Genomic DNA, 27,971 nt, shown 5'->3' with positions numbered 1-27,971 from the left:
ATACACTCTGGTCTTTTCTGTCCGGTGTAACTCACGTGGCATCATGTTTCCCAAGCTCACCCTTGTTGTGGCTTAAGTCAGCACTTCCTTGTCATGGCTGAGTGGCACTCCTTTGTATGGACAGGCATGTCACGATTACTCATTCATCAGCTGATGATCAGGTCCTGGCCTTTCCAACTGTTTCTGAGAAGTCATCCTGTTAAAAAATATTTTGATGGTCAGACCTTTAGTCATAGACTTCCTAAGGATTCCAACCTATTGTGCCTGAATGATTTTATGACAAAATCCTTCTGCACCATTTAAGCAACACTTTCACTGCAAAATTCGGTTGTTGTCCAATTGTCCCATTTCTGGAAACAACTCTGTCTCAAGACCTTAAGTTGACTGAAGGGGTCTCACTCGCCACACTCAGGTGTAACCATACAGGCTCCTAACCAGAGCCTATATGTATTCTTTGGAACATTCTCTCTCTTCTTTCTCTTTTTTGAGACAGAGTTTTGAGACCCAGGCTAGAGTGCAATGCCGCAATCTCAGCTCACTGCAACCTCCGCCCCTGGTTCAAGTGATTCTTCAACTTCCCGAGTAGCTGGGATTACAGGCACTTGTTACTACACCTGGCCAATTTTTGTGTTTTTAGTAGAGACAGGCTTTCACCATGTTGGCCAGCAGGTGGGTCGCGAACTCCTGATCACGTGATCCCCCCCTCCTCGGCCTCCCAAAGTGCTGGGATTGCAGGCTTGAGCCACCATGCCCGGTCTCTCTCTCTCTGTTTTTTTTTTTTTTTTTTTTTTTTTTTTACTACTATTTTTGTTATTTAATAGCTGGGCTCATAGTACCATTTCCTACTACTTTTTTCCCTCTGAATTGTTGAGTCTGGCTCTGCTGCCATTCGACGTAATTCGCTGGAGACTTAGCCTCATTTCAGGCTTTTGCTAACATGAATCTTTTTTTTTTTTTTTTTTTTTTTTTACTGTTTTAAGATCATTTCTTAGAACACAGTCATTCAGAAGCCACTGAGACACCAGGCAGCAGGAAGGAAGGTGGGCTGGAGCAGGCCCTGGGAAGGACCAAGGGCAAAGTAATAGCCGCGGTTGTGAAATTGCGTTTTCTTCTGATAAAGACTAATGTATGCCTGATAGCCTAGCAATAATCCGTAAGTTTGGTAGTTCACAACATTTTTAGAAAGCACATATGATTAACATTCAAATAAGGCACTATAAAAAGTTTTATAAAGAATGAAGTGTTTACTATAATTCTTTTAAGAAACTTTGGTTCATCTTGAAAGCTCAGTGAATTTTTAAAATATCAGAAGAAAAGGAAAATAAAATTTTTTCCCCAAAATACATAAGAACTAACTTACTGGCACTTGTATTTTAAGTACCTGGAAAAAAATGGAACAGATTTTTAAAGGCAGTTAATAACAGCTTGTATGAGGGCTTGTTTCATTTGATTTGGCACCAAGTCAAGTTAAGAGTCAATATGCCATGGAAGACGCTGTCAGGTATGTCCTCCACCTCTCATACTGCCCCACTTCTACCAGACCACACAGCACGTCAGCAACCGTCCTTGCTGCCCCACTCAGAATCACTTTAGATTCCAATTTTGTTTGTTTGTTTGTTTGTTTGTTGTTTTTTTGAGATGGAGTCTCGCTCTGCCCCCCAGGCTGGAGTGCAGTGGTGGCAATCTTGGCTCCCTGCAACTTCCGGCTCCCAGGTTCACACCATTCTCCTGCCTCAGCCTCCTGAGTAGCTGGGGCTACAGGCGCCCGCCACCACACCCGGCTAATTTTTTGTGTTTTAGTAGAGACGGGGTTTCACCATGTTGGCCAGGGTAGTTTCAATCTCCTGATCTCATGATCCACCCGCCTCGGCCTCCCAAAGTGCTGGGATTATAGGCGTGAGTCACTGCACCCAGCCTACGTTCCAGTTTTTAAGTGGCTTCTCAGATGACACCAACAAAGTTTCTTTCCCCTTAAAATAAGGTGGCAGTGAATGCTCACAGGTATCGACTTCTTTGATCAGGAACAAAGAACTCCTTCAGGAAACTCACTTACTTTCCTGGTCCTTGTTAACCTATTGTGTACATTCTTTTTATTGGCACACCTGTTTACTAATTATGATTGATTGCTATTTATGCCAAGGGAGCATTTCCCAGGTATCTCTCATCTATTTACTCACGACAAAGCGTGCTTACTTTATTTACATAGCGCCATGGGTTTTCTTTTTTCTTTTCTCTTTTTTTTTTTTTGGCAGGGGGTGGTACTATAACTTGTTGTTTATCAGGGCAGATCATACATTTGGATCAAAAAGAGAAACCGGCAAGTAGATCCTAAAACACATTTCTTAACCTGAGTCACATCTGAAAACATATAGATTTTAATTACATTTTGTTGAAAATTCATTCAAGTGGCCGGGCGCGGTGGCTCAAGCCTGTAATCCCAGCACTTTGGGAGGCCGAGACGGGCGGATCATGAGGTCAGGAGATCGAGACCATCCTGGCTAACACGGTGAAACCCCGTCTCTACTAAAAAATACAAAAAACTAGCCGGGCGAGGTGGCGGGCGCCTGTAGTCCCAGTTACTCGGGAGGCTGAGGCAGGAGAATGGCATGAACCCAGGAGGCGTAGCTTGCAGTGAGCTGAGATCTGGCCACTGCACTCCAGTCTGGGCGACAGAGCGAGACTCCATCTCAAAGAGAAAAAAAGAAAATTCATTCAACTTTGGTGCTTTTCCAAGGACTCATAATGTCAATTTCTGACATAAATCATAACCCTCAGTACATACATATTTTCAAAGGAAACAAGTCATCTTAAAGTAATATTTTTCTGTATGCTAATGGATACATTTTTGTAGCAAATTGAAAATTCTGAGTAAACTGAAAGTATGCTTAACAACAAAATAAATACAGCATGTATGGTTAGCATATACATTTCTTAGTAGCAGAGAATTTGTGTCTTACAACAAATCTGTAAACCCAGTTGCTTTCTTTCTGGAATTTTATATAGTGTCTCACCATGTTCCACAATGCTGGAAATGTCTTTTTTGCCATCAATCTGTGCAAGCATTTCTGATCACCTATTTTCCCCCAATGGCATGTAACTTTGTTTTAACTTTTCCAGGAAAATACGGAAACTTTATCAACCACTTACTAACTGAACAAAAAGTTAGATTACTACCAAACGCTCTTTAAATTTTGCTCTAACAGATGTTTTAAAAGTTCAGACATCACTGATGTTTTTGAAGCTAGCTGCATAAAACACACTAGGTGATTTCAAAGGATGAATCTTAGTATCTGACTCACTTGGCACATCCTTAGCATCTAGAATAAAATCAGCAGAAATAAAAGTAATATAATTTTCAAAGAATTCATACATACTGGAAGTCTTAGGAAAAACAGCTTCTAAATGCAAGGACTATGAGATGTGCCCATCTTACTACTAATAGTGCCACACATTTTTCCTCATGGAGTAACTGAAGCTTTCTGGCTTGTTTGAGGAACTTTAGTTTGTAGGAAAGCATAACCATAGGGCCAAATCTTGTTGGTTTCTATTCCGGAGAATGTTTCCAACACCTCTTTTTTTTCTGGTAATATTCCAGGACTGGCTTTGTTTGGCTTCCTAAGCCTGTAGTCTCTCGGTAACTGTCTCTGGTTTGTCATCCTCACGCTGAATGAGAGGCTCCCTGTCAGAGCATCAGTGCCCATAGTTTTGGGAGGGTTGAATTCAATGTTGTAGACTCGGCCGCTGGCGGGATGAATCCAGCGAGCAGTAAGGCATTGTTTAATGACCTAAAAGGACACATTCAGGTTAATCACTGTGTCGATCTGATCTGCTCTATCTAGGGCTTCTGCCTGTGAAAGTGTCCTTGGAAAACCATCCAACAGCTAGACTAGGTGAGATTTTGCAGCTCCTGAAGGGTCAGCTGAGATGACATAATCTGGAATGGGTTTCTCTTGGTCAATGAAAGCCTTGACGAACATGCCAATTTCTTTCTTTCTTTCTTTCTTTCCTTTCTTTCTTTCTTTCTTTCTTTCTTTCTTTCTTTCTTTCTTTCTTTCTTTCTTTCTTTCTTTCTTTCTTTCTTCTTTCTTCTTTCTTTCTTTCTTTCTTTCTTTCTTTCTTTCTTTCTTTCTTTCTTTCTTTCTTTCTTTCTTTCATGTTTATATATACTTTAAGTTCTGGGGTACATGTGCACAACATGCAGGTTTGTTACATACGTATCTATGTGCCATGTTGGTTTACTGCACCCATCAACCCGTCATTCACATTAGGTATTTCTCCTAACATTATCCCTCCTCCAGCCCCCTACCTCCCAACAGGCTTCAGTGTGTGATGTTCCCCTCCCTGCGTCCATGTGTTCTCATTGTTCAGCTCCCACTTATGAGTGAGAACAGGTAACAGGCCAATTTCTGTGCCCTGCAGCATGTTGTACCGGAGCAGGTCCTCGCTGGAGAGGTGCTTCAGCTCCAAGTGTTTGGTGATGCACGATGACACAGTGCCCTTGCCTGAGCCTGGGGCCCCCATAGTCACCGCGCACAGCAGCCGCGAGGACACCCCCATGGCCGCAGACTGGGGCCCACGCCACACTGACACCAGGGCTTTGGCCTGGCCCATGCTGGCCGGCTGGCAGCGCCACTAGCAGGTGGCTACCACTGACATTTATCTTTGTCTCTTTTCAGGTCGATCCAGTGTTTACAAGGGAAGTAAAAGCCAAAGTGAGAAGGTAAGAGTTGGTGGAGACCAGTCATTTTGCAGAATGGGAAGCCTGAGTGGCCCCTGAGTTACCTGAACTCACATTTATCCAGTCCCAGACATGATTCCAAGCAGTTTCCAAGTGTTTCCTTGTGCGGTGCACCCTCCCAGCGAGCCCATGGCATCCTAGGCACCGGTATTTGCCCAGGGAAATGCCAATAAAAACCACTTTGTGATTATAATTTTTAACCGATCACATTGGCCAAAATGGAAAGATTTAAACTCTTAAGGGTTTGGAAGAGTGGAGGGGTATTGCCCTTTGTCACAGCCTGCCTGGGGAGCACTTTGTTGGAGTGTTGGTTGTAAGTTGCATTTGTCAGCTGGGAACCCAACAGCACGGGCTTGAACACGTCGAGGTTTCACTGCTCACATCAACAAGTCTGAGGGTGGACAGTCAGGGAGCGAAGTGGAGGCTTCGCTGAGACCTCAGGGATTTGGCTCTTTTCTCTGTCCTGCCTTCCTCGGCCTGTGGCTCCCATTCTGAAGGTGACGTGGTGGCTTTAGAGCTGTGTCATCAGTCTGCGATGTAAGTGGGGCGATGGGAATGAGCAGACCAGAAGGATGTGGGTCTCCTTTGGGTCAGCCCCCTGTAAAGCAGTGTCCTCACAGCCCCGGGATTCCAGCCAGACTCACTGGCCACACCAACTGCCAAGGGCATGACAAAGACTGGTTTTTCCCCATCTGTAATCAGGGATCTTCAGATTACTCCTAGGTGCAGACGCATGTGTGCAAAAGTATCACCCGCTCGGGGAAGGGAGGCGTGGCAGAGCTGTGAGAGTGGTGGCCAGTGGTGGGGACTGGGAAGATCAAAGAAAGATGAAGATTTACATTGTGTGGTGAAAAAAATAGAACAAGGCAAAATGTCTATGACAAAATAGGTGTCAGCGCTGTGTGCTGAGAACAGGGCTTTTGTGACATTATCATCACTATTTAGTATTTCTATTTCCATTCTTTTTTCTTTTTTTCTTTTTTGAGACCGAGTCTTGATCTGTCACCCAGGCTGGAGCGCAGTGGCAAAATCTCAGCTCACTGCAATCTCCGCCTCCCGGATTCAAGCAATTCTCCTGCCTCAGCCTCCCAAGTAGCTGGGATTACAGGCGCACACTGCCACGCCTGGCTAATATTTGTATTTTTAGTAGAGATGGGGTTTCGCCACGTTCGCTAGGCTGGTCTTGAACTCCTGATCTCAGGTGATCCACCTGCCTTGGTCTCCCAAAGTGCTGGGACTACAGGTATGAGCCACTGCACCTGGCCTATTTTCTATTATTTCTATTCCTATTATCTTATTAGTATTTTAAAAAATTATTTGAAAAAAAGTTGAATTATTAGAATAATGTTTTCTAAATCATACAGAGAAAATGGCACAAACCTTATCTCTGACTCTCCTAGCCCTTGAGAGCAAGTGTCTTTATTGAGCATACTGAAAACAAAACCAGACATGTTAAGCACCTCCCCGCTCCCTTGTCAGGAACATGAGCTGTAAGGATTTCCACCCCAGTATAGTTCTCCCGGCTGAACACTTGGTCAACAGTGCTTACTTGCTGATCTGCAGTATGACACCCAAATTGTCATCTCTCCTCCTCCCAGCTGCCTATCCACGAGATTCTTGGAATTAGAGCCCCTCTTCCTGCTTTGTGTTTCAGGGCCGCTGGGGTTCGGTTGATCGGAGAGATGCCTCAGGAAGATTTGCACGCGGTGGTGAAGAATTGCTTTGCGGTGGTGAACAGCTCTGTCTCTGAAGGCATGTCAGCTGCAATTCTGGAGGTAATTATGTAACTCGAGTACTGAAAGTGGGAGTGTGAAATTGTCCATCACTCCTTTTCTTATTTATGGAGGTGGCGTCTTTGTCAATAGCATTCTGCACTTCTCAAAGCTAAAAAGGCCAAGCAGCATACCCGTTGGAGTTCAAAAGTACTTTTGAAGTTCTATCTGGAAGTTTAAAAATATCATTTCATTTCTCATTGCTATTTCTCCTTGCCAGCAATGATGTAAAATAAAACTGGGATGGCATTGCCTCTCTGACCCTCTAAATATCTCTGACAGGAAGGCAGCTAAGGTTACGAAAGATTGGGACAGGAAACAGGATGAAGGTGTTTTTGCAGGAAGCCTCCTTTTACTTGATCTTTTCTTTTTCTTTTCCATATTTTCTGTAACTCCAGAGCTTAAGGGAGGAGAAGAAAGGGCTGGACTTTGCAGGTGGCAGGAGACAGGGGCAGGGTAGTGATCATAGATGACGGGGTGGCGTGGGGGCCAGGGTGGATCTAATCTCTTTATCTAGCAGTCAACTCTATAAAATCACTTCATCTTTTTTGACAAAATATGTCTATCCCAGCACCACTCTGCAATTCCCCACCAGCGTATCTGTGTTTTCAGGACCGAGGTTGGAGTGGGAAGGCCGTGCTCTTGAAACCTGGGCAGGTTCTGGCTGGGCTGTGTCCCCTCTTCTGTAAAAGGTCCTGGCAATCCTTGCATCCCCTTTGCAATGGGACCACCTACAACATCTCCTCCTCCTTGAGAGGTTTTTGACTGGGGCATTTTACCATGATCTTCGGTGCTTGATGTTAGCTCCTAGAGAGAATCACCGGCCTGTGCCTAACAGAAAAAGACGTTCCTTCTCTTGTTTCGGTGTTAGTTCATTGCCTTGGGGGCTCCTGAAGAATGAACCCAGAAGAGGGCAGGCTGGACCCACTCATGCCAACACCAGCCTTTGGTACTGGGTTTTCCTTATGCGATTAGGGCACCCAGTACCGCATGCATGGTACCCCTGGTGGTTCTCAGCACACACGCTGCACACGACAGACATGGCGTAAGCATGCACTGATGGGCACATGATAAAGCCTGTTTTCCTGTCGAGAGAAACATGTGGCCACTGCTTCCCGAGGTCTTTGGCCCAGGTTTCATGTGTTCTTTCTGAATATGTGGATTTCTTATTATCAGTGTCTACTTAAATTAATGCTGTTACTTTATCATAAGTCTTTGGGATATCCATGTATCCCCTTGGATACCGGGTGAATGTACTGAACTTACTAACAGGAGTTAAGATCTGCAAACCTTAGGGGTCCAGAGAGAACATGATAAATAAAGTAGGAAAAAAATCCTCTCCCTACATTTAAGAATTGACTGACATTGTGTGCATAATATTTGCTCTTAATTTGGCATCATTTATAAAAGAAGAAAAAACCTCAAAAGAAAAAAACACAGAGGGAGACGGTAGCAGCTGTGTATCTGTGCTCGTGAATCTGCTGTTGGATGCTTTCAAAGTGCAAAGTGTGAGTTTGTAACGTGATCATCCTCAGCCAGACATCAGCACTTCGGCTTAGGGGTTGTCACTAGTATTAATCTTCATTGTCTTTTCAAATCAGCTCCCAGCTGCAGTCCTCCGAGCAATATGTTAGCTTTAAAAGTGTATATGCTGATGGTACCAGTATTTGAGCTATTGTGAATTGCTCCTTTGTAGGTAAATATACATTTTTTTTCAACTTCTTAAGGAAAGGTAGAGTGGAATTCGGGAATGATTTTACAACCAGCACACACAGCATTTCACTGCCGCTGTCAAACCTCATTTACTTCAAAGCAAAGGCAGCTGTTGGCAATTCCGACTGCCTTAAAATGTTGATGTTGTGTTCCTTTTGAAAACTCCCAAATAACCTTTGGGCGAAGGGTTTTGAATGAAGCTGATGTTAGAGGAGTGGTAAGGGTTCATTTCATTAGAATCAGTTCAGATAGCCGAAGCGTTTAACCATGGAATAAGTGCCTGTTGCTTTTGAAGGAAGTGATCTTTTGACTTTCAGAATTAGCTGTATTTTCCCATGGAAGCATAGAAACATCCCATTTGCAGAAACACGTTTCTTACTGATAAACTCCGAAAATCAAACTTGAGCTGGATGTGTGGGCAGCGGGGTGAACACTTCTACAACTAATCAGTTGTTTCCAGTTTTGTGCTTTTTTAGAGTTGAATCCTGCAGAGAATTACATTAAAAGTATATAAACAATGATTTGCTCATCCCAGCTGTCATGATTAGGCTCTTTTCCCGGCCCCAGAACACACACACGCGCACACACGCACACACACGCTCACACACATGCACCTACAGATGCATGCACGCACACACACACACACGTACACACATAGGCGCACACACATGCTCACACACATGCACCTACAGATGCACGCACACACACACTTTGCCTGAGAGAGGAAGCCCATCTTCTAAAGCAGAGAGGAGCACCTGCAGGAAGGAGGTGATTCCTGGCCCCTTGGCTTCCAGACTCCAGCCCTAGTGATTGAAATAGGATGTGAGGTCATTCAAGGTGACTCTGTGACTCTGTGTCACTTTAACCTCGACTAGTGTGTCAGCGTGTTTGTGTGTTTGTAAGTGTGTGTGTGGATTCGGCAGTGAGATGCCTTTGCCACTTTGAAAAGTGAAGGGCCTTTTGAGTTTTCATCATTAGGAAGAGGCTACTGGCGTGTATTTGGGATGGAGCAGCTGCAGGGAGGTGGGGTGCCGGTTCAAGGTGCCAGAATACAGCTAATTCTGAAAGGTCAGAAGATCAATTCCTTCAAAAGTGACAGACACTTACTCCATGATTGAACACTTTGGCTATCTGAATTGATTCTAATCAATTTGTTGCATCAGAGTTGTACCCAAAATGCTGTTGGCACCCCCGTTGAGAATCACTGTAACCCCAATTATGTAAGATCCAAATGCGCTGTGGGTACATCCAGCCCAACTCCATCGCCACGTGACAAGCAATGCTTGTCTGACTTGACAGACGCCCAGTAAAGACCACTAAAATGCAAGCCAACCTCTCTGCAACAAAATCTAGACATGGTGGTTTCCAGCCCCAGGTATGTAGCAGAATTACCTTGAAGCCTAAAAAATCATAGGTACAGGTGATGGTGCCCACCCCTCACAAATCAGGCTTCACTTGTTTTGAGGAGGGGCCTGGCTGCTGAGTTTCTTATGACTGTTCTGCAGGGTAGAACAGAGGCAGTGTCTGTGTAAACCTTTATCAGCTCTGCTGAAAATGGCATCCTGGCCACAAAGGCTTTTACAAAGAGTCTCATCTGAAGTTTCCCTCTGCCTGATAAGAGCTTGGAGAGCTCATCTAGGGAAAATAAGAAATCAAGTGAGTTCTCATAGGAGCAGAGAGTAGAATGGTGGGTAGCAGAGGCTGGGAGTGTGAGGAGTGGGGAGATGTTGGTTGAAGGACCTGAACTTCCAATTAGGAGGAATAAGTTCAAAAGATGTGTACTGCACATCATGGCTACTATAGTTAATAACAATATATAGTATCCTTGAAAATCGCTAAGAGTAGATCTTAAGTGTTCCCACCACACAAAACAAGTATAAAGTAATGCGTATGTTAATTAGCTTGCTTTAGCCATCCCACAGGGTAGATGTGTATCAAAACATCATGTTGTGGCCGGGCGGGGTGGCTCACGCCTATAATCCCAGCACTTTGGGAGGCTGAGGCAGGTGGATCACCTGAGGTCAGGAGTTCGAGACCAGCCTGGCCAATGTGGTGAAACCCTGTCTCTACTAAAAATACAAAAATGAGCCGGGTGTGATGACTTGCACCTGTAATCCCAGCTACTAGGGAGGCTGAGGCAGGAGAATTGCTGGAACCTGGTAGGCGGAGGTTGCTGAGATCACACCACTGCACTCCAGCCTGGGTGACAGAGCGAGACTCCATCTCAAACAAAACAAAACAAAAACCCATCGTGTTGTACACTGTAAGTGTAGGCAATTTTTGCTTGTCAGGTTTTCTTTTTTCTAATCAATTGAGTTCAGACACAAAGGTGTCAGGTGCATCTTGGATCCTGACATTTCATTTGTCTTAGTTCCAGAGTGGGATCCCTGACGCTGGCTCTGAACTGCTTTCTCTCCCAAGCCTGTGAGTCGCGCACGGTGCCCCCCTGTGGACTCAGGCGCACGTTCTGAGGGTGAGCACACTCACCTCCGTGCGCCATCTGCCCAGGCACCGGCCGTCTCCGCACCTGTCAGGCCCAGCTGCACACCATCGCCATTTCCAGGAGTTCTTCTCTCCTGAAGACGTTTCCTTTGTTAAAGGCACTTTTTGTTGGTTTCTCAAGAGGTGACTTCAGAACTAGTTTTCTGTAAATGTGCAACCCTCAGATTCCACGGAAGTCTCTTTGCCCTCTGTTCATTTCACGTCGTGAGCAGGTTGCATTGCGTCTTGTCTGCTGAACTGCGGTTTTCCTTGCAGGCAGGGCCGTGCCCTCCACAGTGTGGAGTCCTTCCCTGCGTCTCCCCTTGTGCCGTGGACTGTCAGATAGGATGAGTGTGTTCATGCCTTCTGTCATTCAGCAGAAGTGGGTAGAGTGCCAGGTCTGCCAGGCTCTGGAGACGCTACAGCGGACAGACGCTAAAGGGCCTTGTTATCATGGAGCCCATGTCCTTGTGAGGGACTGAAAGAAGAGCTGGGAGACGGGCAGGAAGCAGGCAAAGGGAAGAGTGAACAGAGAACTTTAGGACGTAGTAAGTGCTGAGGAGGAAGCACAGCAGCAGACAGACGGGACAGTGGGCGGTGGGGATGTGCTCAGGGAGGCTCCGTGGTGGCATGGGCTGAACGGGGGCCCCTCCCCAAATGCCTGTGTTGAAGTCCTCGCCCCGGCGTCTCAGAATGGGAACGTATTTGGAGATAGAGGTAATCAAGTGAGAATAACGTCCCTGGGCAGGGGTGTGGGGTGGGGAGGGGGAGGCTAAAAAGGGAAATTTATTTCTTTCTTTTTTTTTGAGACAAAGTTTCACTTTCGTTGCCCAGGCTGAAGTGCAATAGCCAATCTCGGCTCACCGCAACCTCTGCCTCCCAGGTTCAAGTGATTCTCCTGCCTCAGCCTCCCAAGTAGCTGGTATTGCAGGCACATGCCACCATGCCTGGCTAATTTGTGTCTTTTTAGTAGAGACCGGGTTTTACCATGTTGACCAGGCTGGTCTTGAACTCCTGACTTCAGGTGATTTGCCCACCTTGGCCTCCCAAAGTGCTGAGATTACAGGCGTGAGGCACTGCACCCTGCCTAATATAGCTTTAATATAATTTTAATTTACTTTATCTCGATGTCTGGTTCTAAGGTCACCTGTTTTTTACTTGGGATTTATGGGTGTGAAGTGCATTCTCAAGACCTAGGACAGGTCACTATGCTCTATAAAACTTAACTGAGTTAGGTAGGAAGCCCAGCTGCTACTAGAATCTCATTTGCAGTTATAACAATGCCCAGAGACAGATGTAAATTCTGTAGTATTAAACCATTTAATCTGGACAAGCACGGTGGCTCACCCCTGTAATCCCAACAGTTTGGGAGGCCAAGGTGGATGAATTGCTTGATCATTGGAGTTTCAGATGAGTGTGGAAAACATAGCAAGACCCCATCACTACCAAAAAATTTTTAAAAACATTAGCTGAGGATGGTGGCATGTGCCTGTAGTCCCAGCTACTAGAGAGGCTGAGGTGGGAAGACAGCTTGAGCCCAGGAGGCGATTGTTGCAGTGAGCTGAGATTGAGCCATGGCATTCCAGCCTGGGCAACCAAGTGAGACCCTGTGCCCCCTTCCCCCTGCAAAAAAGGTTATTTAATCTTCCCCACTACCCTTATGAAGGAGATATTTGTATCTCTGTTTTACCTCAGGGGAAACAGTCAAACAGTTGGGGGAGGTTAAGATGTTGACCCAAGATGGTACAATTTGTAAGCTTCCCTTACAAATGTTATCATTTGTTTACTTTTAAAAAGTATAAAATCTATAGAATAACTGAAAGAATGGTGCAGTGAATACCTGTGTACGCTTCACCCACATTCATCCTCCTGCTTCCTCTTCCTCTCCCCCGTCTCTCTCCATACACATACACTCTCTTCCTCTCTCTTTCTTTTGCCAGATCATCTGAAAGAAGGTGGTTGATCACAACACAGCTAATATTTCTCTCTGAAACTTTGCGGAACAGGTGTCCTCTCCTGCACCTGGCAAGACATGAGCACGCCTGAGAAAATTCAGTGTTAGTCAAATTACATCACTGGATATGCACACCATGCATAATTCCCTCAGTGTTGTATTTTTTTTTTTTTTCCCCAGGCAGGATCCACACAACATTCATGCATTGCATTTGGCTTTGTGTCTCTTTAGTGTCCCCCAGCCCAGCTCCCCATAGCTCTCCATGACATCGAACCCTCTGAAGGACCCTGGTCAGTTGTCCTAGAGAACATACAGATAGATTTGGCTGATGCGTTCCTTGGGGTTGGATTTACATCCCACCTCCAGCTGGGACTTCACGCAGGTGATGTGTGCTGCCCACCACGTCAAACGGGAGACACATCGGTCAGCTCTTCCGGCTGTTGGTGACAGATGACTCCACTGTGAAGCCTTACCTCTTCTCTGTGACTGATAAGTCATCCGTGGAGTGGTGCTTTGGGTTTTGGGGACACAGATGCTCCTCGACTTATGATGGGCTGCATCCCAATAAACCCATCACAAGTTGAAAATACTGTGAGTTGGCTAACACAGTGAAACCCTGTCTCTACTAAAAGTACAAAAAATTAGCCGGGCATGGTGGCGGGCACCTGTAGTCCCAGCTACTCGGGAGGCTGAGGCAGGAGAATGGCAAGAACCCGGGAGGCGGAGCTTGCAGTGAGCTGAGATCACGCCACTGCACTCCAGCCTGGGCAACAGAGTGAGACTCTGTCTCAAAAAAAAGAAAATACTGTGAGTTGAAAATGCGTTAAATGCTCGTAATCTACCAAGTATCATAGTTCAGCCTAGCTGACCTTAAATATGCTCAGAAGACTTGCATTTGCCTACAGTTGGGCAAAATCATCTAACATGAAACTATTTTATAATAAAGTGTTGAATATCTCATGGAAGGTATTATTGGATACTGTACTGAAAGTGAAAAACAGAATGGTTATATTGTTGCTGAAATATGGTTTTCACTGAACATGTGTTGCTTTTGCAGCACCATGAAGTAAAAAAATCTTAAGCGGAATCATTGTAAGTCGGAGACTATCCTGTTTCCCGATGACCTTTTACTCAATGGATTTGATCCGGATCCACTGGGATCCACTGTTGATCCCCGATCCTCGCCTGAATCACTTATTACACTGGGGGTTACAGTGTGATGGTTTTCTAATTCTGCTCTTCTGTCTACACTTAGTATTCACGCAGATTCTTCTGCAGAGAAGAGCCTTCCCTTTTCTTCCTCCTACTTTTCCTCTTCCTCCTCCTCCTCTTTCCTTTCATTTCCCTCTCATCACTAGGGGATCAGGTATTTTTGAAATGTAGTGTGTTACCATCTGTTACAATCATTATTCTTTTTGGAGTTGCAAAATTGTCCTGCTGTGGTGGGTGGGATCCCCTTGAAGTTGGCTTCTGTTTCCTTTCGACTTGACATCACTGAGCTTCGAGCACTGTAGAAAGAGAACTCGCAAAATGCCTCCTGTCCGGGCAGGCAGGGCCAGGGCTGCACGCTGTGCTGTCGGGCTGTCGTCTTGTGGACCAGCTGCTAGCAGCTGCCAGGCTGTGGGGTATCAGGTGCCTATCTCCAGACCTTCAGAAATGGAGTCGGCTTCGTGACTCATCGGAAGGATAAATCGTTTTCCTTTTACTTTTGTCTGCATGCCAGAGAGCTGAGTTTGGTTTTTGTGGCATTCATACTCCCTTGCCTGTGCTAGAAGGAAATGGCTCCTCAGGGAAAGAGATGATGGTAATTAAAAACACATCCTCCAGGTGGTTGGTGAAGAGGTATCAAATGAGCATTCAGAGAGGGGGGTTCTTTGTGACACTGCAATAATTGTGTCAGACAAGCGATTACAGTATATAGTGTTTCAGAGCTTCCAAACATAGTAAATAATTAAAATTCAGATGTATTTTGAAACGTGCTATTGAGATTGGGATATCGTTTTGGCAAGGCGTATTTTTTGTGAGGTGCCAGCAGTCCAGTTAAGCCAAGAAGTTATGCCGACCCACACTGGCTCACCTTGCCACAGAGGCTCTTGAAGTGACTGCCTTCTGCCCCCTTTCCTCCTGTCTCCTCCAGGCGATGGATTTAGAAGTTCCGGTGTTGGCCAGGAACATCCCTGGGAATGCTGCTGTGGTGAAGCATGAAGTCACAGGGCTACTGTTTTCCAATCCTCAGGTAAAGAAAAGTTCTTTCCCTCCATTCACTCACCTCGTCTGAATAGTTTTCCTCTGTGTTTAATGGAGAGAGTCTTTCTGTTAGCGCTCAGTGTTCCTGTCCTAGCCGGAGCTCTGCAGAGAGCGTGCCATCTTCTGTTCCCACCTGGGCAGCTGCCTGGGTGTGCCACTAGCAGAAGCCTAGGGAACAGGAGCATGAGTTCCATTCTTGATTCTGCTGCCAAGTTGCTGTACAGAGCTGGGAAAGATACGTCACCTCTGAGATGTTTGGATTTCTGATTTCTGACATGGGTAGTCTCAGATACAACCTTGTATTTATGGAACATCTGCTGGCTTTCAGAGGACGAGTGCTTATGTGATCACTTTTCATTCCTTGAAACAAATGCACAAACTATGCAGGGTTCCTGCGTAAATACATGAACATATGTGTACATCGGGAAATAGAAGAAAGGGCCATGTACCTGGCCCTTGGTTCAGCTGGTTATCCAGTGACTTCTGGGGTACACATGTGTGCCATCACCTCCCAGGAGCGTGGAAAGGTATTGCCCAGTGTAGGGGGCCACAGATGGTTCTGGGGATTCGTCCTCCAGGGTTTGCCTGCATCCGACACCCAGAGTGCCTCCTGCAGAGAGTGACCCTGGCCAAGTCTCCAGGCCTCACTTTGCCTTCTGGATAAGTGAAGCTTATCATAACACCTGCCTCTTAGAGTGGTGACACGCGCTGAATGCGTTGATGGCAGAGCTTTAGCGGTGTGCACGACGTGCTCAGAGCTCCCTAAACACCGATGTTATCAAGAGGGAAGGTGTTGGCTGGGTGCAGTGGTGCACTGGCTCATGCCTGTAATCCCAGCACTTTGGGAGGCTGAGGTGGGAGGATCATTTGAGGTCACGAGTTTGAGACCAGCCTGGGCAACATGGTGAAACCCTGTCTCTACTAAAAAGATTAAAAAAAAAAAAAATGCTGGTCGTGGTGCATGCCTGTAATTCCAGCTACTCGGGAGGCTGAGGCAGGATAATCACTTGAACCCGGGAGAGGGAGGTTACAGTGGACCAAGATCGCGCCACTGCACTGTGTCTAGGCAACAGAGCGAGACTCTGTCTCAAGAAAAAAAAAAAAAGGAAAGCATTGTCACTTCCTATCCCTAGTAAATAAAAATCTTTTTTTTTTTTTTTTGAGACAGGGTCTCACTCTGTAGCCCAGACACAGTGCAGTGGTGTGATCATGGCTTACTACAGCCTTGACCTTCTGGGCTCAAGCGATCCTCCCACCTCAGCCTCCTAAGTAGCTGGGACTACAGGCATGCGCCACCACACCTGGCTAATTTTGTTTATTTTTTGTAGAGACAAGATCTCGCCTTTTTGCCCAGGCTGGTCTCAAACTTCTGGCCTCAAGCGACCCACCTGCTTGGCCTCCTGAAGTACTGGGATTATAGGCATGAGTACCACGTTCAGCGAAAATTAGCTTCTTAAAAAAATATTAGCTTCTACTACTAACCGTCTTTATTAAAGCACGTGTGCTATTCCAAAATCCAGAAAGCTATGCTTCAAAACTGAAAACTCAAATACTTGAATATTCAGTTTTTAAGATTTCCTGCAGCAGATGTTTAATTCAAGTTCACTTTCCCTTTCTGTAGTGTGATGACGTGTCATGCTTTTCACTGTCTGCTTCTCACAGAGTTGTAAACAAATTCCAGCACAAACAACATGAAAGCGTCATGGGGGCAGTGGGTGATGGGGGGTGGCAGGGGGGTGGGGGGTGGCAGGGGGGTGGGGATAGAGATTCCAAGTCGTGAGGTATCAGCAAGTCGTGAATGAATGCACTGACCATCCCGGGAAGGGGAAGGGAATAGCAAAGGTGGGACCCAGGCATTTGTTATTGTCTACAAAAGGCGTAGGTAGCACTGAAGGCTTCTCTTTTGATAGTAATATCTAAAAGCCCAAATAATATCCGGATAGGAAGAGTTTTCAGTAGTTACTTGTTGATTCTCCAAACAAAGGCTTATTGCTTTTTACCATATTCTGTATCTCTCGAAATCAACTCCAGCCAAGCTTCAGGTCAGTGAATATTAATCTCCACTCTGGCAAAGTGTTCTGGATTTTTTTTTTTTTTCCATCTCCCAAAAGGCAACGTCTATTTACTTTATAGCTCAATTTCAAAGGACCAAAGAAAGCACTCCAACTTTATCGGTGAATGTCTGAATAGCAATCCCTTATAAGTGGATATATTAGGCTGAACAGGAGAATGAAAGCAGTTTGGCTCTTCCTATTTCACACAACCTCTTGTAAGATATTGCTTTTAATGTTTGCAAATCACTATTGTGCCTCCGATGTATTCAGGTCATTTCTGCCAGTTACCAGCTTCCTGTGAGCCATCAGACACAGCTCTGCAGCACTCAGGGAGTCTAGTTGCAGACTTATTTTGATTCCAGCACTTTCATGTTCATTTCACAAAAGATGTTAAAAAAAATCAAACTCTTCTGGTTTTATGTTGGGGGAGGCTGCGATTCTTAACACATGTTGAAAGAGTGCGCTAGACATGGATGTCGCACCTGGTTTGGTTTGGTTTTCTTTACAGTCTCCTTCCAGTTTTACCTAGCACGGGGTAGGAGCTGTTGCTTTAAAAACAATATGCATTTTAAATAAGTCAGGGACTATGGTTCTATGAATCTTGACTAAGAAACTCAGATGAAAGGAACCACTAGTGGGTTGCCAGTGTTGGCAAGATTAATGTTAAATATGAGGCCAGGCACAGTGGCTCACGCCTGTAATCCCGGTACTTTAGGAGGCTGAGGTGGGTGGATTACCAGAGGTTAGGAGTTCGAGACAAGCCTGGCAAACATGGCAAAACCCTGTCTCTACTAAAAATATGAAAATTAGCCAGGTGTGGTAGCGGGTGCCTGTAACCCTGGCTACTCAGGAGGCTGAGGCAGGAGAATCACTTGAACCTAGGAGGTGGAGGTTGCAGTGAGCCAAGATTGTGCTGAGATTGCATCAGTGCACTCCAGCCTGGGTGACAGAGCTGGGTGTCTCAAAAACAAACAAACAAACAAATAAATAAATAAATAAATAAATAAATAAATAAATAAATATTTCCATATGCGTTGGAACCTGCATTCCATTTTTTAAGAAGGAATGTCCATGTCAGAGCGGCAGCCTTAGTTATGTACACATATGGAGTATATTTTACCATGCTTGCTATTCAAATCAGTGTTAAATGTACAGTTAGTAGTTCTGCATTCACTTTTATTTTCTAATTGAGAATGTAAAGAAACCCGGTGTAAAAAGGTGAAGTTCAACATGTTAGACTGTACATTTAATACCCCAGTTAACTATTTTTCAAAACAGAAAACTGATTTTACATACAGTAAAGGATGTGGGTGACTGTTAATGGGCATTCCTTATTCTTTTCATTTTGTGAATCTTTTATAAAATGGTATTAGTCAGGGTTCCCCAGAGAAACAGAACCAGTAGGAGATATATATAAATATGTGAGGAGATTTCTTATAGCAATTGGCTGACATGATTATGGAAGCCAGAAAGTTCCATTATCTGTTGTCTGCAAGCTGGAGATGCAGGAAAGCCAGTGGTGCAATTCAGTACGGGGCTAAAGGGCCCAAGAATCAGGGGTGTGAATCCAAAAGAAGGAGGTCAGCATATGGAAGAGACACCTGCACCTCTATGTTCATCAAAGCACCATTCACAATAGCCAAGGTATGGAATCAACCTAAGTGTCCATCAGCAGATGAATATATGAGGAAAATGTGGTACATATACCCAGTGGACTACTATTCAGCCGTAAAAAAGAAGGAGCTATGTCGCTTATGGCAACATGGCTGGAACTGGAGGAAATTATAGTAAGTGGAATAAGGCAGGCAAAGAAAGATGAATATCGTACATTCTTGGAGTCTGAAAGGCTGAGACTCAGGAGCTCAGATGTCTCTGTGTGGAAGAAGATGGATGTCCCAGCTCAAGAAGCAGGAAGATTTCCCTTCCTCCACCTTTTTGTTCTATTCGGATTGGATGGTGCTGGCCTGCATTGCTGAGGGTGCAGCTTCCCTCCTCAGTTCACGGATTCAAATGCTAATCTCTTCCAGAAACAGCCTCACACACACACCCAGAAATAAGGCGTCACCAGCCATCTGGACGTCCCTCAGCCCAGGCACACTGACACATAAAATTAACCATCATGAAAACTAAACCAACAAAGGAAAAGAAATGTGACCTTTTTTTTTTTGAAACCATAACACACATTCTGTGGGTCAGGCAGTTTTTCTGGTAACCAGGACTCTGTCCCCCTCCACCCTTGCTGATACTTGTGTCCTACGGTGGCCTTGTGTGTGTGCCCCGTCCCCCTCCTCCTTTCCCAGCGCTTGTGTCCTACAGTGGCCCCGTGTATATGCGCTCCAGTGAGGGGTCACACACGTCATGCCTTCGAGGGTGGAGTGAGCTGCCTTGTATGGTGGGATCGGGGCAGTCACACGTTCTCCTAGCTGTCTGTTGCAGACCTGCAGGGCTAGCTCTGGGTCCAGACAGAATGTCCAGAGTCTTTGAATGAATATTCACATCTCGTCTAAGAAGAAACAGGACTAAGACACCAGCAATGGTTATAGCAGTGCATCAATTAGCCTGGGCAGCAGCAGTGAGGTCTTTAGGGAAAGACTTCCTGACAAACAGATGTGGGCAAGGAATGAGTGGAGGGAGTGGAGCACAGTGTGGCCTGTGCCGGGCAGGAGGTTCAAGCTTAGGTGTCTGGAAGTCACACAGGTATGCAGGGGGTGAAGCGGCCTGGTCAGGTGCAACCCTAGGGACCCTGGGTCAGACATGCAGCCCTTGCTGCTGTTGAAGAGCGGCTGAAAGTCTGATTCTTATGTGGGTATTACCAATTTATACATGTAGACAACTCAGTCAAATTCTAAAATGATTCCTTTTTTTTTTTTTTTTTTTTTTTGAGATGGAGTCTCTCTCCATCCAGCCCAGGCTGGAGTGCGGTGGTGTGATCTTGGTTCCCTGCAACCTCGGCCTCCTGGGGTTCAAGCAATTATTCTGTCTCAGCTTCACAAGTAGCTGGGACAACAGGTGTGCACCACCATGCCCACTAAGTTTTGTATTTTTAGTAAAGACAGGGTTTTACCATATTGGCCAGGCTGGTCTTGAACCCCTGATCTCATGATCTGCCCGCCTTGGCCTCCCAAAGTGCTGGGATTACAGGTGTGAGCCACTGCGCCCAGCCAAAATGATTCTTTTAAACATGATAGGGACCTAGTTACACATTCGTGGGGAGATTTACTGCCAGCCTGTGACCTCTGCTCTGGATCAGGGATACCCCTTTTCCACTGACAAATGAGAAATGTAACTCAGCCAGAGTACACTGTGCATACCAACGACAGTGGGTTCCCCGAGGAGGACACATCAAAGGTGACATCTGGTCCCAGGGTCAGGGCTGCCTCTGGCCATCAGTGTCCTCTTCACTCCAGACAGAAGAGGTGTCAGCTGTTGCAGGAGGGCCTGCTGTGGGTTCGGGAGTGGAGTGGGGTTGATTCCAGGGTCATACGGGCCAGAAAATAGGAAGGACTTGATGTGATAAAACAACAGTGGGAGGCCGGGTGCGGTGGCTCACACCTATAATCCCAGCACTTTGGGAGGCCGAGGCGGGTGGATCACTTGAGGTCAGGAGTTTGAGACTAGCCTGAGCAACATGGTGAAACCCTGTCTCCACTAAAATGCAAGAATTAGCTGGGCATGGTGGCGGGTGCCTGTAATCCCAGCTACTCAGGAGGCTGAGGCAGGAGAATCGCTTGAGCCTGGCAGGTGGAGGTTGCAGTGAGCCGAGATCGCACCATGGCACTCCAGCCTGGGTGAGAGTGAGACTCCATCTCAAAACAAAAACAAAAAGGTGTTTTTTTCTCTCTCTCTACGTGAAAATTAACGTGTGTTGGCTCCTATCATGCACAGGCATGTTAGGCAGAAAGCTTTTATGGAGTTCTTACTATATTCCCAGCACTGAGCTAGGTCCTGGAGGTGAAGAAATGAAACAGAAAGGGTGCAAGTCCTCAGGAATGCACAGTCGGCTGTGGGTGGTGCGCAGATGGCAGAGCATAGCATCAGGTAGCGCGCCCTCTGCATTATTGGCCCATCATGAGTGACACCTGTCTTAGTCTGTTCCGGCTGTGGTAACAGAGCACCATAGACTGGGGACTTAGGCAACAAACATTTATCTCTCACAGTCCTGGAGGCTGCAATCCAAGATGGGCACCTGATAGACAGCTGTCTTCTCCCTGTGTCCTCACATGGTGGAAGGGCCGAGACAGTTCTCTGGGGTCCCTTTTATAAGGACACTAATCTCGGCCAGTTGCTCTGGCTCATGCCTATAGTCCCAGCACTTTGGGAGGCCAGACTGCTTGAGCCCAGGAGTTTGGGGCCAGCCTGGCCACCATGGAGAAACCCTGTCTCTACAAAAAAAGTAAAATATTATCTGGGGGTGGTGGCAGATGCCTGTAATCCCAGCTACTCGAGAGGCTGAGATGGGAGGATCACTTGAGCCTGAGAGGTAGAGGCTACAGGGGAGCCGTGAAGGCGTGGCTGTCTTCTAGCCTGGGTGACAGAGTGAGACCCTGTCTCAAAACAGTAAGTTAGACACCAGTCTTTCCATCCTCATGACCCAGTCACCTCCCAAAGACCTCACCTCCTGCCGTCCCCTTGGGGGTGAGCAGTTCAGCGTATGAATTTGCAGACACAAACATTCAACCCACAATATGACCCCTTGTCAAATGTTCACCCTGTAATGGACATGGTTCCCGCTGCTTTACATGGATGGACTCCATGAACTCTCACAATGATGCCATGATGCCAGCACCTTCATAATCACCGTTGGACCGGTGGGGGAACTGAGGCATGGAGAAGCCCAGTTAACTACTTTGTAAGTGTCAGAGCCAGACGCGGAGCCTCGTCACCCTGGCAGGTTGTGTTATTAGTGTGAAGAGATTGCTAGGGACATTGAGCTGGGCCTCAAAGGACGAGACTCCCTAGGCAGGAAAAGGCATTCACAGTAGCGAGAGCCACCTGGGCAAAAGTTTCGGGGTGTGAGAGTGCAGTGCATTGGAAGAGTTAGGCGTGGTGCAGTGTGGGAGCTGGGTGTGAGAGTGCAGTGCATTGGAAGAGTTAGGCGTAGTGCAGTGTGGGAGCTGGGTGTGAGAGTGCAGTGCATTGGAAGAGTTAGGCATAGTGCAGTGTGGGAGCTGGGTGTGAGAGTGCAGTGCATTGGAAGAGTTAGGCGTAGTGCAGTGTGGGAGCTGGGTGTGAGAGTGCAGTGCATTGGAAGAGTTAGGCGTAGTGCAGTGTGGGAGGTGTTAGGGAAGGAATGGCCTAAGTGAAAGGGAACTCAGACGTAAGGAGCATGGGACATAGGGGAGTGTGGTGAGCAGAGTTCTGAGATGCCCTGTGGCCTCTGCCTCCTGGTGTTCGGCTGTTGTGGTAGGTTATGTGGCAAGAGGGATTTTGCAGATGTGATTAAGGTAACTAGTCAGTTGACTTTGAATCAATCAAAGATAATGAACTGTGTGGGCCTGACCTCGTCGTCAGAGCCTTTTAAATTTAGATCTAGAGGCCAAGGACAGAAGAATTCAGAGAGACTGGGACCTGTGGAGGGAGCCACATGGCAAGGAACTTTGGGCAGCCTCTAGGACCTGGGGGCGACCCCTGATTGACAGCCAGTGGGAGAAAGATGGCCTGGGTCCTACAACCACAGAAACTGAATTCTGTCGACAACTTTGTGAGCTTCAAGAAAGACTCCAAGCTCCAGACAGGAGCCCAGCCCAGCCCACACCTTGATCTCAGGCTCGTGGGACGCTGAGCTGAAAAGTCAGCTCTGCCATGTCTGTGCCTGAATTTTGACCTGCAGAAACCATGAGACAATACATGGGTGTCATTTTAAGTCCCAAATTTGTGGCTATTTGTTATGCAGCAATAGAAGACTAGTCCCAGAGGCGGGCGTGGTGGCTCACGCCTGTAATCCCAGCATTTTGGGAGGCTGAGGCAAGCACATTGCTTGAGCTCAGGAGTTCAACAACAGCCTGGGCAACATGGCAAAGTTCTATCTCTGCTAGAAAGAAAAAGAAAGAAAGAAAGAGAGAGAGGGAGGGAGGGAGGGAAAGAGGGAGGGGGGGAGAGAGAGAAAGAGAAAGGGAAAGAAAAAGAAAGAGAAAAAAAGGAGAGAGAAGGAAAGAAAGAAAAGAAAGAAAGAAAGAAAAAGAAAAGAAAAAGAAAGAAAAGAAAGAAAGAGAAAGAAAGAAAGAGAAAAAAATTGGCCAGATGTGGTGGCTCGTGTCTGTAGTCCCAGCTACTGGGGAGGCTGAGGTGGGAGGATCGCTTTAACCTGGGTGATGGAAGTTGCCGGGAGCCTAGATCTTGCCACTGCACTCCAGCCTGGATAACAGAGCAAGACCCTGTCTTAGAAATAAAGAAAAAGAGAACTAGCTCTAGGAAGAAGGCAGGGGAAGAGTTTTCAGTGGTGCCAATGCAGCTGGCTGCGGAGGAGGAAAGAATGTGTTCACAGTGGCGGAGATGGGACCTCCAGAAAGAGGACTGTTTCAGGTAATTAATGCATCATATTTGAGATTATGGAAGATCGTTCAAGGGGATTCATAGGGTCTTGTTGGAGAAAACCTTATGTTTGTTTCCCCTGCAATCACTGCGTCTTTCTCTATCCAATGAGGGGCTGGGAGTAGGAGTCCCTGGTGCAACTGGAGAGGAGGAGACAGCAGAGTGCTCCTGGGAGCCAGGGCTGAGCTGAGAGGGCGTGCAGACCAGCCAGCATCCCTGCCTGAGATGCCCCAGGGATGGCCGGCTGCACTTGGAAGAAAGTCCAGACTTTTTCTGATGGCCACCAAGCTGTCCCTGAGCTAACCACTGCCTACCACTCTGCCTTTGCTGCTCTGCAGCCACATGGGCATCTCTGCTCCTCCCTCACGGGTAACTTGAGTCCGCAGCCTCTTTTCACCACCCTTCCCCATCTTATTTTCTTATTTCCGTCCTGGCTTGCTCCCCACACCCTCCTCCCCAAACCCCTCAGACTGTTAGATCCAGGAGAGCAATTTCTCCAACTGTAAAATGGGGAAGCGAGGCCTCATCTTGGGGGTTTTGTGCTCTTCTGCATGCAGCCCCAACACCGGGGCAGTGCCTGGCACTGAATGTGTGTTGACAGGTGAGTGGTAAGCGCAAGGTCCCGGGGTGGGGGTGGCAGCTGTTGGCGCAAAGATGATGGGAATCTGGAGGGAAGTTTGCCTTAGGGAGCTCATGGGGACAGCCTACCGAACTGAATAAAAAAACCATTTTTTAAAAAAATGATGATTAAGCATATTCAGCCCTGGTAGGAACAGAATAGTCTCTATTTTTATATACCTCACCCCTGGAAAACTTCAATTTAAGCAAAGCTTTCCAGACCTACTAAAGATTGATTTTTCATTACCACCACAATCCTGTTATTTCTCCTTTTAAGAAGTAGAAAAGTGTTGAGCTATTTTCCTAGGTATTTTATTGCTCTGTTTTATAGCTTCGAAATTAAAATCCATTTGACATTTAATAGAAACTGTGAATCTATACACTCTCCCAGGGTCAGACTTTTAAAGCGCAACTCAAACCTATTTTGCTGGGAGGTTCTGTTTGGATGGTGCACAGAAAAACATAAGTTCTGGAATAATGACAATGACCAGAGCTAGCATTTGTCCAGTGGGTATTCGGGGCCGGGCTCTGGCTGTAGTGTTCTATGTGACTGGCATTTTCACTAAAGGTAGCTTATTTTTCTTCAAACACTAATGGCTTTAACATCAACAGTTGAACGTTTGGGAAACATCAACCTCCAAACTTTCATTCAGGCAGGGCTGGGCTGAGATCTCAAGTTTTGCACTTGGAAGCTGAGTGATCCTGGACGCTCCTCCTGTCCTCTGTTCGGTGCTTCTTCGGGAGAGTGGAGATAATGACCTCTTTTTGGGGAGTAGCTGAGGGAGGGCACATGCACTATTGGCTCTCTCTTCCCCGGGACAAAAACGGAGACTAGTCCACCGCATTCACGGCTTGCGGTGCTGCGCACCAGGGGGAGCCGTGGAGTATGGAAAGCGCTTATGTTTAAGTGCGGGGACCAGCCCTCAGCAGGATTCCCGCCTAGTGCAGGGCGCTGCGAACCCAGGGAGTAATTCCTGTCTGTCTCACTCTCACTTCGAGTCACGTTCTACTTATGGATTTGGGGAGGCGACTGGCCAACATTATGTAAAATATTAGTTCTCTCATTTTTAAAAAATGTTTTCACATAACGGCTATAATTCTTGGAAATTAAATGCATCCAGGGTGTGTAAGCTCCAGCCAGTGCACAGCACACAGTAGGTCCTCAGCATGAAATCCGAGATGGAGACCCTGCTGCGTTGATTGGATTTCCAGTTAAGCCTAGAGGAAACGTGGGGCAAAGCGTGTGTGAACTAAATTGGAGGTTAATGCAAAACTTACGTGGATTTGGAAGTAGTGTGACCCGTTTGCTTATTGTGCGATATTGGGAAGCATTTGAGAGCGGAATAATAATAATACAAGCACACCAGGCTGGGCACAGTGGCTCACGACTGTCATCCCAGCACTTTGGGAGGCTGAGACTGGTGGATCACTTGAGGTCAGGAGTTCGAGGCCAACATGGCAGAACCCTGTCTCTACTAAAAATACAGCAAATTAGCTGAGCAGGGTGGCAGGCGCCTGTAATCCTAGCTACTCAGGAGGCTGAGGCATGAGAATCACTTGAACCCAGAGGGTGGAGGTTGCAGTGAGCCAAGATCATGCCACTGCACTCCAGCCTGGGTGACAGTGCAAGACATCGTCTCAAATAATAATAATAATAATACTAGGACAACAGATGTAAACCTCATTGGAGCAGCGTAGGGACAGCCTGTGTGGGGGCTGTGATTGGGTGCCCAGGCTGGTGTATTGTTAGGGACACAGATTCTCCAGTGAGCTAGAGAGGGTGGGTCCCTTGCCTCGGGCCAGTTGGGTGGGTCGAGGAGCTGGGTGAGAACTGGGTCTGACTGCAGAGCCTGAGCTCAGGCCGGGAGCACAAATGGCCCTGTTCTGCCCCTTCCCTGCTGCTGCCCTGGCAGCTCCTCCTCACTGTGCCTCCCCTTTCCTGCTGTGCCTCCCTTTTTCTCTCCCTCTCCCTCTGTCTCATCGTCTCCTTGTCTGTCTGTCTCTGTTTCTTTAGCCTTCCTCCCCTTCAGTCTCTGTTTCTGTCTCTCATTGTCTGTTCCTCTGTCTCTGTTTCTACCTCTATCTCAGTCTCTAGCTCTCTCTCTTGCTCTCTCTGTCTCTCTGTCTCTCTCTCTCCCTCCCTCCCCTTCGCTTCTGTTTTCCACCTAACCGTTTTCTAAAGTTGTTCTTCTCACCCTGATTCTGTCTATGTTCGTGGCAGAAGGGACCATTTCTGAGCCCCATCCTGGGTGTAGATGCCCCTGGATGCAGCATGAGGTGGGAAGGAAAGCCCCTGGCTGACTGCGCAGCCCCTGTGGCAGGTACGCACCGACCTGGATGTGCACCGAGCTGAGTGTGCACCGAGCTGGGTGTGCACTGAGTTGTGGCGCGGCGAGCAGGACCAGGACACGGGTGAGCCACGAGGTGGGGCTCACTGCTCAGACACGGATGCTGGGCTGTCACCAAGGTGCAGAGGCCCTCAGGGCTCCTCCTGGCCGCCTCACTCCTGACCAAGCAGGGAGCATCCTGCTTGCATCGCGTCTGGAATTCTCTGAAAATACAGAGAGAGAAGAGCTTCCTTCCCTCTGTGAGCTCAGTCCCCACCTGTGAGAACAGGAGGAGGCATCTCTGCGTCATCCTGACACTTGCTTTCCGCCATCTCCTGGGCCCTCACGTGGGTGCACCTGTTGCTGTGCAAAGCCTGCTGGGCACCTGCCAGGAGTGTGAGCCCGCAGACTCCAGCTGGGAACTGTGATTAGTTGAGGGGCCAGGCATGGAGAGACCCTCCCCTCCCCCTGCCTCTGCCTGTGTGCGCTTCCTGGAGGCCTCCTGGTGATCTGTGTCAGCACTGACAAATGCAGTCCCTGGTAGGCGGTGTGCTTGCCTCGCATCAAAACAACACTGCTGTAGGAATCAACTCCGAAGGCCGTTTCTGGGGTATCCTGGAATTCAGAAGGAGGATGGTGACTTGTTGGCACTGGTAGAAGCCGGGCCAGGGTCCTGTGGAGGACCCCCGTGGGCTGCAGCCTTAGGGATAATGCCGCAGGGGGAAGCCTGCCTGGAGCCTCAGCCCCTGCTTGTTGCAGGTGCGTGCACAAGCGGCCGGGCACACCGTCCTGGGTCCTGGGCTCCCAAGCCCGCCGCGCTCTTTTCCCTGAGCCCTGCTTCCCATCTGTCCCACTTCTCCTGAGCTCTGTCTCCAAACGCAGCTGGACCCCATCTCCACTGCATTCCCGACCGAGGCGCTGTGGGCTCTTGCCCGGGGCTGTTCAGCAGCCTCCTCCTTCCAGCCCGCCCACTCCCTCCCCGCAGCCACAGGCACCAAGTGAAAGTCCGCTTCTATCCCGCAGCTGAGGACCCTCTGGTGACTTCCCCATTGGACCTAGAAGAAATGCCACTTCTTCCCCAGCTTCTAAGACCTTGCACGGCCCGCGCTGCCCCTCCTCGTTCCAGGCTTCTCTGTCCACTACCTGAGTTCTGCTCACCCTCGGTCTCTAACCGAGCTGTGCCCGCGGCGGGTGCCTCCTCAATTGTTTCTTGGTTGAAATCACCCTGGAAGGACTTTTCTTGGCCACCCAGTGTTACTGGGGTTCCCACTTAGGTTTCCTCTGTCCCTGCACGTGTGTCTGAATACACTGCACTCTTCACCATCTATAAACCCCAGTCCCCAGCCTGGAAGCTTGCCGAGGGCAGCAGTCAGGCATGTTTACTCATCAGCTCTCCCTCGCAGGGACCCTAGTGTGGACTGGATGGTCAGTGAGTACTGGAAGGGATTATGCCCCAGCGTACAAGGGACAACCCTTCCAGAGGGCATGTTTCGCTATTTTCATCTGATAGTGAGCGATGCAGCACGCCACACAGTT

General features: G+C 47.4%; 1 protein-coding gene and 1 pseudogene across 4 annotated transcripts in view; one reads left to right on the top strand and one right to left on the bottom strand.

Moving 5' to 3' along the window:
* GLT1D1 (glycosyltransferase 1 domain containing 1) overlaps positions 1–27,971 on the top strand; it is a 117,213-nt gene that overhangs the window by 72,370 nt on the left and 16,872 nt on the right. For all 4 annotated transcript variants that reach the window (XM_010388769.2, XM_030939930.1, XM_030939929.1 and 1 more), the window contains 3 exons: positions 4,677–4,720; positions 6,393–6,513; positions 14,796–14,894. In XM_010388769.2, the coding sequence (XP_010387071.2) occupies positions 4,677–4,720; positions 6,393–6,513; positions 14,796–14,894 (264 nt within the window). The remainder of the gene's footprint in view (positions 1–4,676; positions 4,721–6,392; positions 6,514–14,795; positions 14,895–27,971) is intronic.
* Positions 3,459–4,557, bottom strand: LOC104682211 (annotated as a pseudogene).

Source organism: Rhinopithecus roxellana, chromosome 10 (genome assembly GCF_007565055.1).
Source record: "Rhinopithecus roxellana isolate Shanxi Qingling chromosome 10, ASM756505v1, whole genome shotgun sequence".
Lineage (NCBI taxonomy): Eukaryota > Metazoa > Chordata > Mammalia > Primates > Cercopithecidae > Rhinopithecus > Rhinopithecus roxellana.
Note: the sequence above shows the minus strand (reverse complement) of the source record. Positions and strands in the feature narration are given on the sequence as shown.